The following is a 13849-nucleotide window of genomic DNA, read 5'->3' on the forward strand; positions in this document are numbered from 1 at the left end:
TGTGTGGTGTGGTTGGGTGTGGAGGGGGGTTGGCATGGGAATGGGGGATAATTGAGCTGTCAGAAGTTAGAGCAATAATGTACCAGCATACCTATTCTACCACCAAGGGTCCTCCATCCTTCCTTCTCCTAAATCCCTGGGCTCAGATTAAATACCCATAGTTAGCCAGTGCATCCCAAACTTCCTTGGTCATAAGGATTACCTGAAGGGTTTGTTAAAAAATGTAGGCACTCAAGCCCTTCCTCTGAAGATTTGTATTCCTTAAGACTGGGGTGAGACCTCAGTCTAGATATTTATATTCTTAGGCACTGGTTATGGGTCAGTTAACACAAGTCAATGCTTACCCTATGCAAGAAGTTGGTGATTCAAAATGAGTAGGACTCATTCCCTTTCCTTGATGAGCTCAGGAGCCTACAGACTGTACTGAAAATTAACATATAAGTTTATTTTAAGACATAGTGAGAAAAGTACAGGGTGTGGTGGGAAAACAAGGTGATGGAGGGGTTGGCAGATCTTAAGGCCATCAAATCTGACATAGCATGCACTCTTATCCTGAGATGAATGGGATCTTTCATTTTACTCCACCAGCCAACTGGAGGGTCCCCACATTGTGTCCTCTCTTTCTTTTGGATCCAGAAATCACCTCCTGTGGGTCAAGGATGGTGGTGGGTCAAGGATGGTGGTGGGTACAAGGATGGTGGCAAAAGGGTATGGATGGTAGGTCAAAGATGGAGACTCCTCCCTATACCTGTCCTTTTCCACTTTCCAAGCCTCATACTTGTTTGCTTCATATATGACCCCCACTTTTCCCAAGGTCAGACATTTTATTTTGTTTTATTTCCCATGAACAGCACTGCTCAGCTCAAATGGCAGGCTGGCTCGAATGGATGCCCTTGGCTGAGGTGGTGCCAGACTGGACCTCTGCTTTCCCATTCCCCCACCCCAAGCCCTCCTCTGGACATTTCTCTGCAGCGGTGGGCATAGATGATATGTCACTGGGCTATGGTACTCTGGCATTGCAGGGAGGGATCCAGCTCACATGGAAGAATTTGTCTGGTCCTCACCTCTGTGTCATGGAGTTCCATGGGTCGTAAGACCCTGGTGTCAAAACCCAATTTATTCTGCTGGATCAGGTGCTGTCTGAGTTCCCTAAGCCCCCTGAGGAAATCACAGGGAAGAAGAGAGGAGAGTTCCAGTCTTTTGTCAACTGTGGCAAGTTTGGGTGATTAAGCTAAAAAAGCAAAGTCATTTTGGTCCAGAGGATTAGTTTGGAGGTGTGTTGTAAGTCTACAAGTAACTTATTGCCTGGGAGGCAAACCAAACCCAAGATGACTCTCAGCTAATTGCTTGCCTTTCCTTGTGCCAAGCCTAGCTCTCTGGTATATAAAGGCCACCCTCCTCTTTGTCCCCATCCTCTGCCTTCACCCCTCTCAGCCCTTGCTAAGTGATTGCTAGCTGACCTCCAAGCTCTCTCACCATGAACAGACAAGTCTGCAAGACATCTGGTGGCAGCAGCCATGGATTCTCGGGCCGCTCTGCCGTGGTCTCCGGCAGCAGCAGGATGAGCTGTGTGGCCCGCTCTGGGGGAGCTGGCGGAGGAGCCTGTGGGTTCCGGGCCGGAGCAGGCGGCTTTGGCAGTCGCAGCCTCTACAGCCTGGGTGGCAACAAGAGCATCTCCATCAGTGTGGCTGGTGGCTCCCGGGCTGGTGGCTTTGGGGGAGGGCGTAGCAGCTGTGGCAGTGGCTTTGGAGGTGGCTTTGGAGGTGGCTTTGGAGGTGGCTATGGAGGTGGCTATGGTGGTGGTTTTGGTGGTGGTAGAGGAATGGGAGGTGGCTTTGGAGGGGCTGGTGGCTTAGGAGGGGCTGGTGGCTTTGGTGGAGCCGGTGGTTTTGGTGGGCCTGGTGGCTTTGGTGGGCTTGGTGGCTTTGGTGGGCCTGGTGGCTTTGGTTCTGGTGGCTTCCCTGGAGGAATCCAGGAAGTGACTGTCAACCAGAGCCTCCTGCAGCCCCTCAATGTGGAGATTGACCCCCAGATTGGACAAATAAAGACCCAGGAGCGGGAGCAGATCAAGACCCTCAACAACAAGTTTGCCTCCTTCATCGACAAGGTAAGGGCTGAGCTCAGAGGTGCCATGGAAGGTTTTGGCTTCCTAGGGTGTTGGTGTATGAAGACGCCAGGGGGATCTGCTAGGCTTATAGGCAGGGGTATTAGCTTCCTGTCCTGGTTTTGCCTTGGGCCCTTCAGGAGAGCAGGCATGCTCTTGCTCTTCAGGCCCTATTTTCCCCGCTGTGAAATAGGGAAAGGATTCTAGCTTCTGATTTTCTTCTAGGGATAGGACTAGGGAAAATGAAGTGAGGGTCCAAACTTGTTTGTTGTCATTTGAAGAACAGGGCATTAGTCACGAAATCATTATAGTTAACATTCAATTTCTCTTGAAAAGCAACTTCCTGATAATATAAACTAGCTGGTAATCAAACTTGTATTAGTAATAATCTTGGGACTGCCTCTCAGTGATGAGTGTTGGCAACTAATTTATCATCTGAATGGTCTTGCATTTTAACTGATATTAATTTGTGTTGTCTATGCTGGGGCAAGGAAGGGTGTGCTGGGTCTGGGGTAATAAGCCTGGGGTTTGAAGTTAAACCCAGATCAGCTATATGCTGAGTAACTGAAGGGGAAAAAAACTAGAGGAAATATGAAACAACTTAGGAAAATTTAGACCCTGTTGACTGTTTTCACTGCCTATAGGATGGCAAAATTTTCACTTAAAAACAATTATAAGTAACTTTATTTATGCCTATCTTCTGTACTTGTGTTCTGAAGGATCACCATAGACTAGGGCAGTGATGGCTGTGACTCTTACTTAGCTTGGTCACTTAGTAATCAGGTCAGTTTGGGCAACTTAAACTGTTTAAGATTCCATTTACTATGTACAAAGGGATAATAACACTTCCTTTTTAGGTGGTGGTGAGGATTAAATGAGATAGAATAAGTGAAAATGGTAGGTACAGAGTAAACAATACATTGTGTCTCTCCCTTGTCTAAATTCTCATTCTTCTCAGTTAAAAAAAAAAAAAAACTCCAGAGGCTACTGCAGATTGGAGAACTGGGTTCATTTCCACATCTCCACTCTTTGAAATGCATGGTCCCACTTGCCCAACTCAAGAGGCTAATTCCTTTTCTTTTTCACCTGATACAGGTGCGGTTCTTGGAACAGCAGAACAAGGTCCTGGAGACCAAATGGGAGCTGCTCCAGCAACAGACCACAGGCTCTGGCTCAGGACCCAACAACTTGGAGCCTTTCTTTGAATCCTACATCAGCTTCCTGCGCAGGCAGTTGGATTTGGCTCTGGGGGAGAGAGGGAACTTGGAAGGAGAGCTGAAGAACATGCAGGACCTTGTGGAAGACTTCAAAAAGAAGTAAGGGCCTCAACTGGGGAGTTACCCCTTATGGGGGATTAGCAGGGAGTTGTAGCCCCAGCTTGAGATTTTAACTGTTCCAGATTGTACCTTCAGTCAATACTCTTAGATGGACTTGCTGAGTGAGACATGACCAAGCGGAAGGGGATAAGAGGGTGGGGACTGAGACTTCAAGGTGGTTGATTATGACAGATTTTTCAGGCTTCAGGGACCCCTCCTGCACTAGTCTAGTTGGATAAGAGAATCTACCCAGAGAGAGTCTGCCCTTCACACTTACTGTACATAGGGATCACCTTGGAAGCTTGTCAGAAATGCACATTCCTGTGCTCTGGTTCCTAGACATTCTGAATCAGTAGGTGTGGGGCAGGTCCCAGGGGTCTGAGTGCCCCACAGCACCAGGAGTTCCTGGCAGATGCTCTAGGGCCACACTTTGTAAAGTACTCTTTCAATGTGCCCAATACCCTGTCTCTGGAGCTTCAATCAGCCCCCTTCTGCATGTTTGGGGCTGTAGTTGACACCATCTGAGGTCTGTAAGAGGTAAATTTGGCCTCTCAAGGTGGGGAGGGCGCTCCGGACATAACCAGGGTCAGGACCCACGGGGTGGGCACACCTGTTCTGAGGAGGCCCCATTCCGGTTTAACTGCACAAACCTGGCGGACACCCAGGCTCTGTGCTGAGCACTGGGAATCCAGTGGCAACTCAGATTGACATTGCTCAGACATCTCTTCTCCTGGAACCATTCCATTTTTCAATCTTCATGAGATCTAGACCCCTGGTGGGAGATTATTGTCATGAATAAGCAGGAATCTCATAACCTTGATGCATTCAGAAGACATGAATTTATTCTTAACCCAAATTCCATAAGAAGCAACTCTAATTAATGAAAAGAAGTGGAACAGAGGCAGAAAACCTGGTCTGAGCACATACCTCTCTGGGTCTCATATACACATCTTACGCTTTGTGATGTCTGCCAGAGCCAGGCAAGTAGTCAGGCTCCTTGAAGTCTTCTCCCACTCTGCCTACCCACACTTCAGCCTATCACCAGGACTTGGGGGGAGAGGGGTGAGACAGTGGCCTCAGCTCTGAGAGGCCTCTAAGCCAGACTGGCTACATAATTCTGGGGGTTCAGTGCAAAATGAAAATGCAGGGCCCTTGTTAAAGAAATTACTAAGAATTTCAAGATGGCCCTAGCAGAGCATTAGACTGAATGAATGTGAGGACCTTCTGAACCTAGGGCCCTGTATAACTGCACAGGTCACATGAAGCTTGTCTTGTCTCTGGGTGAGTGGATTCTGTGTGAGTACTTGGGATCCTCTCTCTCTCTCTCTCTTTTGCTTTGGGAATGTCACTGTCCAAATGTGTGCTTCTTTCTGTACCAGGTATGAAGATGAGATTAACAAGCGCAATGCGGCTGAGAATGAGTTTGTGGGGCTCAAGAAGGTAAGAGAGCTGGGAAGAAAATGATGAGGCTTTATTTCTGAGCACTAACCCATGGAGTCAGCTGCTCTGGAGCATAAGGACCCTATGCTGTGTGTGGGGTTTACATTTCTCCTTACATTTTTGGAAACAAAGGAACCTGCTCTAAATACATTACTGGTGAGGGAGACATCTTACAATGCTACTGTGATTAATGAATTGATTAGTAATGTGAACTAATGAAGGTTTTATGTGTAGCATTAATCAAGGTCTTCAGCCTACCAGAGCACCTTGGATGTTATTAATAATAACAATCATCCAGTAGATCATCATAAAGATGAGGTAGTGAGAAGAATATCCTCATTTCTATTCAGAAGGTTGGTTATATAGCACCCCAAACCCAAAGTCACAGTTAGATAAATGTGATTTTTCTACCCTTACTCCAGTGTCTTGCTAGTGGTGTATATCTTATTAAAGCATTGGGGTTTAACTGGTCAAGGCATATAAGGGAAGAAAACCACTTTGATCTTCTTTTAGAAGGGAAAGTGAGGAGTGGAAATTAGGAGAACAGGGGAAGGACAAGGAGGAGGGACAAAGGCTTAGGAAAGAGCTGTGGTGTTTGGGGTAGAGTGGGTCATCCTGCTGGGTTTCCAATTTCCTGCCTTCACACCCTGTAGGATGTGGATGCGGCGTACATGAACAAGGTGGAGCTGCAGGCCAAGGTGGACAGCCTGACAGATGAACTGAACTTCTTGAGGACCCTCTATGAGATGGTGATTTTTTGATTCCTTGGTTTGCCAAGGTCCAGAGCCTTCCTGTCTGCATTTTCCCAGACATGCTTCCTGAGTAGGACTTTAGGGGATAGTCAAGTGGCAGAACTTGCCTAAAACAAACAACAGGGCTCGGAACTCAGCTATGCTCCACCCAGAAAATGCTAACTTTGCTTTCCCAGACTGCATAGACCTGAACCATAGGGCCAAGATCCCTCTTTGTCTTTGTTTTCCCGCTGTTCTCAGTCTATTTTGCTCTATACTTTTCCTCTGGTCCTATACCAGTTATCATAGATAGCTCCTTCAGAGTACTCCTTCCTACTGTAGTCCCATGGAAACCCACACAGTTGGGCTTACTGCCTGATACTCTCAGGCTGACAACATGATTGTATTTGCACATTTGCCTTTCTCTTTAACTTTGTTGTCTGGGATCACTTAGGCTATAGCCAGGCCTGAAACGCAAGCTTAGTTTTCTAACTGTCCCATTCCTGGCCACTGTTGGGATATCTTTGCTGGCAAAAGATTCTTGGACTTCTTCATTCCCAGCATCTTCTGGGACCAAGGGGTGGTGAAAATGACCATCCATGTTCCCCATAGGAACTGTCTCAGATGCAGAGTCATGTCAGTGATACGTCCGTTGTCCTGTCCATGGACAACAACCGCTGCCTGGACCTGGACAGCATCATTGCCGAAGTCAAGGCCCAGTACGAGGACATTGCCCAAAGGAGCAAGGCAGAGGCTGAGGCACTGTACCAGACCAAGGTGGGAGCCTTCTCCTTGCCCTCATAGTCTAGGTTTAGGTCTTGCTGACCAAGAATGTTCTAACCCTGCAAAACTATGTTGATTGGTTTCCTCTCTGTCAGCTTGGGGAACTGCAGACCACCGCCGGAAGGCATGGGGATGACCTGAAGAACACTAAGAGTGAGATCATGGAACTCAACAGGGTGATCCAGAGGCTGCGGGCTGAGATTGAGAATGTTAAGAAGCAGGTGGGTCCGGACCTAATGGAGAGATCCTGGAGGTCCTCTGGGTCTTGAAGAGAAAGAGAAGCAACGATTATGCCTCTGCTACATGCTTTCTCTGTCCTTTCATATGTGTCATTTGTGGGGTAGCTGGGAGAGTCCATCCTCCCAGAGATTCTTTCTTGAATCTGAGCTTCTTGGAAAGTTCCCTAAGGAGAGATGGTTGCTCATTCTGGCTTTCCCAGTAAATCTTGCAACTGTAGGGATGGCTTTAAACACTTGGTTTCAGTAGGATCTGCCTTCAGTGAACTATTTATCATGCACTTCACATAACCTCATTGGCTAATTTGTATTACTGGACCAAAGTGATTAATTAGGCAAGGGAGTTTTTAACAGTCTTGCAAAAAACAAAAAGCCAAAAAACCAAAAAAACCACCCAGTTACTAGACCATTACTCCCTTTACCAGCAAATCAATGTTCCTCTGCTTGATGAGACATGAGTTAATTTCAGTGGGGTGTGGGACGGGGGTGTGGGACGGGGAAGAGAACTTTCAGGAAGGATCAGCTGTTTGTTTCTTGGTCACTATGCTAATTGGTCTCCTACCTCTTCCTGTCCTAGAATGCCAACCTGCAGGCGGCCATTGCTGAAGCTGAGCAGCGTGGGGAGATGGCCCTCAAGGATGCCAATGCCAAGCTCCAAGGCTTGCAGACTGCCCTACAGAAGGCCAAGGATGACCTGGCCCGGCTGCTGAAAGAATACCAGGAGTTGATGAATGTGAAGCTAGCACTGGATGTGGAAATTGCCACCTACAGGAAGCTGTTGGAGGGCGAGGAGTGCAGGTGAGGTGCTGTGGGGTCAGCATTCTCCTGAAAGGATTTTAGAGTGACCTTTTATAACAAAGAAAGAGAAAAAGATGATTGGAGAGGACAACCCAAACAAAGGGTAAGGAATCTCCTGAATGACGGAATTTAGAATTCAAGTGCCCCCATTTTTTTGTCAATCAAGATCATCCAGTTCTCCAGTTTACCGTGGCCAATGGTGTTGTATTACATAGCTCTGTTGATCTTCTTTATGAGTAAGGAGGAGTGCTTTGGGGTTATAACAAAAGTTACAGTGCTGTCCACTGAACTTCCTGAGATGACAGAAATGTTCTATGTGCTGTCTAATACAGTAGCTATTACTCATTTGAGTATTGAAATGTGGCTTGTGAAACTGAGGAATTGAGTTTTACACTTAATTTAATTTTAATAAAGTTGGCTAGCTTCAAGTGGCTAGCAGTTACCATATTGGACAGCACAGTACAGACAGTCCTGTAGCCCTCCACCCCTGAGACTGAATCCAAAGGGAAAGTGGCTGATGCACACACACTCTGGAAAAAATAGCACAGTATCAAGTAGCAGATAAGGGTTTAGTGAATGGATATCAAATGCCAAAGGACTGTCAAGGCTCGAGAGATCTTTCTGCTGAAAGCTGCTCTATGTATCCTGTCCTCAGACATCTTCCAATTTGATAGAAGAAGCAGAGCTCAGGTGTGAGAAGGAAACTTAAGGATTTTTTTTTATAAGTTTCTATGAAAAGGAGTGGGAGTGATGATGGTGCTATGTGTACTGGGAATTGCAGGATGAGGGTGAAGTGGTCAACAACAGTAGGTCCCACATTGGTAGGGTGTGCAGACATGCTCCACGTCTTCTCAGATATGTGGACATGCCTTCTCCATGAAAAAGAACAAGGCATAGAAAGATGGGTTGTGTGGGCGGGACATTTTCAAACTCATCATGTGTTGAGTGTCAGCCCCTCTCACATTTTACCCATCTGAACCACTAAAGGGCTAACCAACTGGGAGTTGGGTGTTGAGCAGTTGACCTGGAACAGATGCTCTGGAGACTAAGGGAAAGAGGATAGACAGATGGAGAAATAGAGGGTGGCTGGTGAAGCTCCTGAACACCTCAACTCCCCAGAAGCAGGCTCTTTTCTTGGGGATACTGGGTCATAGAGACATTTGGAATAGCCTTTCTTCCCCTGGGGCCTTGACCCCTCATAGGGCAAATGGGGGTGTGTGACTCCCAAGGTTATGAACCCTCAGCTTTGTGGCTAATGACTCATGGCAGAAATAATGCATGTTTCCTTCTTTTCCTTTTTAGGATGTCCGGAGAGTGTCAGAGTGCTGTGAGCATTTGTAAGTAGCCCTTCAAAACTTTCTCCCTGGGTTGCAAAAAGGGTGACCAGGAACTCCTTCACTGCCAGCCTACAGCAGGACATCTTGACCCCTGCAAGGAGGCCAGGCCACCAAAGAGTGCCAGAGTCTCAGGCTATGACCACACAATCCCCTGCGAGCATAAGCAGGGAAACTCTAAGGCCAAAGCTAAAATGCCTGTGGTCTTGGAGAGTTCCCAAGATTGGAGAACCAGAAATTTCTGTGGATGCTGCTGGCTCTTGTTCTTGGGGGACACCAGAGGGCCAGGCTCACTCTTATCATTTACCAGCTTAGCCCTCAGAGAAGTTGAGTATCTTTCTCAAATTTGCACAGCTAAGCAGGGTAGAGCTGTGATCCAGACCCGGGCCTTTGCCTGAACTGAGTACCTCTTCTCCACAGCAGTGGTCAGCAATGTCACCAGCACAAGCAGCAGCTCTGGTGGAAGCCGTGGAGGGTTCAGTGGCAGCAGCAGCGGTGGCTACAGAGGCAGCAGCAGCAGCAGCAGAGGCAACAGTGGTGGCTACGGAGGGGTCAGTGGCAGCAGTGGCAGCGGCTACGGGATCAGCAGTGGCAGCAGTGGGGGCTACCAGAGTGGCAGCAGTGGGGGCTACCAGAGTGGTAGCAGTGGGAGCAGGCTTAGTAGCGGAAGCAGCACCTCTGTGAGTCAGAGTGGAATTGGCTCCAGCTCTGGTGGCATCCACACCTCAGGAGGCAGCAGCTATAAGTCTGGCAGTGGAGGCAGCACTGGGATCCGCTTCTCCCAGACCACCAGCTCAAGTCAGCACTGCTCCAAGTGATCCTCTGGAGTTAAGTGTCTGTGCCCACTCGCAACCCTCTCAGCCTGCCCACAGCACTTCCCACTCTGCTTGGCATCAACAAATGCCAAACTCAACCTCGCTTTTCTTCAAGTTCCCTGGAGAAAGGGCTGAACTTCTTGGCTCCTCCATCCTCAGATCTCTCCTAAGCCAGGGAGGTCCAGCTGCTCATCTCAGATGACGATGCCCCTGACGATGGTAATGATACCTGAGCCCAAACTCCTGTGGGCCTTCCCAGCCTGGCCTGTTCCACCCTGGCCCATCTGCCTCTCTCACTGGGAGCTGATGGCCTGAAGCAGGCATATATCAGCCCCGCTGAGGAGGGGAGTGCTGGAGGGTGAATGGTTAAGTTCTCTGGACTGTTGGTTTGCAGGGTGCCCTCCCACATTTGGGCATCATGTCCTAACTTATCTCTGTCCCTTTAATTCCCCCAACTGTGGATCCTCTGGTGATGATCATGTTGCATTTTCTTTTCTCAATAAATTGCACTGTATTTCACATTCTGGTGTTTGGCTTTCATTCAAGGGGTCATAGAATAGACCGAGATCCAAGAGTGGAGAGAAATCAGGTGTGGATGGTGGTCTTCCAAAGTTCAGTGGTGGGTATAAAGGATACTCAGTAGTTTTGGCTTCTCCATGATCAGTTTAGCCAGGTTCTTGTGATAGGTCGGCCCAAGAGTATTTATGTTGCTTAAGTGGGGGCCCCCATTCCCAAGGAGGTCTTCCCATGCGTCCTCCCTGCCACTGAGCAGGCCTCTGGGATCCAGTTTTGGAAAAAATAGTTTTACAGTTCATCAAGGGAATAGATTCTACAGGGAGTGCAGCCCCTTTTCTTCAACTCTCATGCCAGCCAGACACAGCACATTCTCTTTTATTAATTAATTTATTTAATTTCTTTTCAGCGTAACAGAATTCATTGTTTATGCACCACACCCAGTGCTCCATGCAACATGTGCCCTCCATAATACCCACCACCTGGCTCCCCCAACCTTACAGCCCCCACCCCTTCAAAACCCTCAGATTGTTTTTCAGAGTCCATAGTCTCTCATGGTTCACCTCCCCTTCCAATTTCCCTCAACTCCCTTCTCCTCTCCATTTCCCCATGTCCTCCGTGTTATCTCTTCTGCTCCACAAATAAGTGAAACAATATGATAATTGACTCTCTCTGCTTGACTTATTTCACTCAGCATAACATGGACGGAACTGGAAGAGATTATGCTGAGTGCAACAAGCACAGCACTTTCTCTTGCTGAAAACACAGCTCTTGGAGTCTGGAGGGGTCAATACATAAACACCCTCTTTTCCCTGGCCAGGTTCTGAGCCAGTTAAAAAATAAAACAAAGGAATGAGCAAATGGAGACCCAATATTGCTTTTATTACCAACAAAGACGATACTGGTGAATACAGTTTATACCTCTGATGGAATGGGTTTCCTAATACAGGACCTCAGGATTAGGCCAGATTTCCCACCTGGGCAGACATAATATAGGGCCATTATTGCCTTCCCTGAAATATAACAGCCCTGGTCTCAAGACTTGGAGGAGACTAATTTTAAAGTTCCCACTTGAGAGTGTAATAAATCCTTGCTGATTTTTTTCAAGGCCTGCTGGCAGGAGGTAGCCCCTTCCCAATTTACTCGTGGCACAGTTCTGGGTACTGTGGGAGCAGGACAGGCCACCTGGTTTGTTGCTCTTACTGGTCTTTTGGAGACCTTACAAGAAGCATCACCAATTCCTAGGAAGACATCCCAGATACTCTGCTCCTTGCGTTGCCTAACTTCCTGTGTAGAGGCTGACGGCACTGCACTAACCCAGCTCTTATCAGACTGAAGAAGCAGGGTTCGGGGATGGTTGTGCAGACCCTTATCCATCATTCCATGTATGGAGAGTTTGTTCCTGAGTGTTGTCTTAGGGCTCTGCACAGCATGTGGGACATGCAGTGAACATTTCAGGGGTTAACTGAAAGAATGAGGAGAGTGATAAGAGCAGGACCTTCCTTCCCTCAGCCTGGAATAAGTCACACCCCAAGCAGGATGAAGCCGAAAGTTGACAGTGAGAGCCTGGCACCTTCTTATGAGTGCTTTTGAGGAGAGATGGTGGAGAGGGTAACAGAGGGAGGAGGTAGTGAGAGACTACGGGATGCTTGGAATTGAGAGATGGGGATGATCAGGTGTGTTGGAGAAGAAGCCTGGAGCAGCCTGGGAAGGAGAATCTGGGTGACACGCAGGAAGGGGAAGGTTATAGAGTAGATATCCAGACCAAAGCCCAGGAGAATCTAGGACTAGCATCATGTTTCATGTTCTTGACACAGGCTGGGACTAAGCCACATGCTAGTGGAACAGGGAAGCTTCCAAGATGAGGCCATCATGTCTGAGGCTAGGCTAGGGGCTGGAGAAAATTGATTATCCCTAAGTGTCTGGGAAGGTGGCAATCCTGAGCTTTTGGAGCCATGAAGAATCCCTGAAATTCATCTCCCATGTGAAGACACAGCTGCTTTTGAAGGCAGCCAGGGTACGTAGAGTAGGTATTCACTTTTATGGAATGGTCAGAGGGGTGACAGGAGTCTACCCAAATGGAAGCTTGAAATCCTACCAGTTGTGTCCTTAGGATTAAACAATCTGTCTCCTAGAGACAACTGTTTCTTTGTTCTCCATCCTTTAACTTTCCTCCTCCTCCTTTTTTTCCCCCCAAGATTTATTTATTTGAGAGAGAGACAGAGAGGAAGAGAGAGGTATGGGAGAGGAAGAGAGAGAATTTTGAATAAACTCTGCACTGAGCAGAGCCTAACACAGGGCTCAATCCCATAACCCTGAGATCTTGACCTGAGCTGAAATCAAGAGTCAGATGCTTAACCAACTGAGTCACCCAAGCACACCTGTCTTTTATTCTTTATCCTTAGTCTTTCCTTCTTCTAAAAATCTTCCTCTAGATTTTAAAAACAACACATACTTGTATGAAATACATAAAATTTAGGAAAGTAGAAAAGAGAAAGATGATCTATAATTCCACCTTTCTATGAGATTTTCCTATGTGTACACATGTGCCTGCACATACATGGAGATAGGTATGTGTAAATGCATCATCTTTTACAGAATAGGGTCTTAAAAATACATACTGTTTTACAACCTGATTTTTTACTTTGTTGTGGAATTTATCCATTTAGTCATTCAACAGCTAGACTGAATGCCTATCATTTTCCAGACATTGTGCCGGGATCAGGAATAGAATGGGGACCACAGGTAATCTCTGCTCTCAAGAGTTTACAGTATAGCTGGGAAGAAACTTACCAAATAATATTTCCTATAACAACGAATATAGATGGAGATCATTATTTTCTTTTTCAATGCAGATTCTTATTTTTTCTTAAGTAGGTTCCATGCCTGGGGTGCCTGGGTGGCTTAATTGGTTAAGTGTCTGCCTTCAGCTCAGGTCATGATCAGGGTTGTGAGAATGAGCTCCGCATCAGGCTCCCTGCCTGTTCAGCTGGGAGCCTGCTTCTCTCTCTCCAAAAATAAATAAATAAATCTTAAAAAAAAAAAAGTAGGCTCAATACTTAATCTGGAGATTAAAATCACAAGCCTGAGATCAAGAATTGAATGTTCTATTCACTGAACCAGCCAAGTATCCCTCGGATTCTTATTTTTACTTAAAAAGCCCCCACAGAAGTACACATTGGGAATTAAACATTTTTTCCTTCTTTCTAATGGTGTGACATACATGTTTTCTGGTCATTAATACTCTACATTTTATTAAACCCAAGCCAGATAGAGGATCATTAAAGCTCTTTGGTATCCTCCTCTATTCAGGCTGAGTTAGACCAGTGAACATCCCTTTGGCAGGGAGAAGAATAGAGTTGGAAGAGCAGAGCTTGAAGAATCACATTTTTACCAAATGCGTCTTAATCCCAACCCAAAACCTAACAAACTGATTTATACATAAAGAATTTTAAGCAAATCTGCCTAAATACTCAATGTGCCATAAGAAAAGGATAACTTTAGTCTATTTGCAGCATACAGTATATATTCCTTTGTGTCTAGTAAAATAGTAACTCCAATGAACAACGTATTTGCCTTCATAGAGCTGACAGCTAAAAATTATAGTCATTTAATACTTAGATCTTTAAGGGGGTAATCACAGAAATTCTAAGACTAAACCTACAGAATTAGTCTGAGCATTCATCTACAAAAATATTTTTTCAGGGGCACCTGGCTGGCTCAGTTGGTAGAGCATGCGACTCTTGACCTCAGGGTTGTAAGATCAAGTCCCACATTGG

The 13849-nt window shown here is 46.6% G+C and overlaps 1 protein-coding gene across 1 annotated transcript; it reads left to right on the plus strand.

Annotated features, from left to right (window-relative positions):
* Positions 1–1477: 1477 nt before the first annotated feature.
* On the plus strand, positions 1478–9560 carry LOC101694109 (keratin, type II cytoskeletal 2 oral). Its single transcript, XM_045073072.1, has 9 exons — positions 1478–2107; positions 3200–3420; positions 4800–4860; positions 5514–5609; positions 6222–6368; positions 6470–6595; positions 7188–7408; positions 8711–8745; positions 9163–9560. Exons 1-9 carry the CDS (start codon positions 1478–1480, stop codon positions 9558–9560), a joined length of 1935 nt encoding a protein of 644 aa, XP_044929007.1.
* Positions 9561–13849: the final 4289 nt, after the last annotated feature.

Source organism: Mustela putorius, unplaced genomic scaffold (assembly GCF_011764305.1).
Source record: "Mustela putorius furo isolate JIRA1106 unplaced genomic scaffold, ASM1176430v1.1 tig00537227_pilon_pilon_pilon, whole genome shotgun sequence".
Lineage (NCBI taxonomy): Eukaryota > Metazoa > Chordata > Mammalia > Carnivora > Mustelidae > Mustela > Mustela putorius.

Coding starts and splice junctions, on each gene's coding strand:
- LOC101694109 (XM_045073072.1), top strand. CDS start 1,478: ATGAACAGACAAGTCTGCAAGACATCTGGTGGCAGCAGCCATGGATTC. Junction 2,108..3,199: donor TTGCCTCCTTCATCGACAAG/GTAAGGGCTGAG, acceptor CACCTGATACAG/GTGCGGTTCTTGGAACAGCA. Junction 6,596..7,187: donor TTGAGAATGTTAAGAAGCAG/GTGGGTCCGGAC, acceptor TTCCTGTCCTAG/AATGCCAACCTGCAGGCGGC.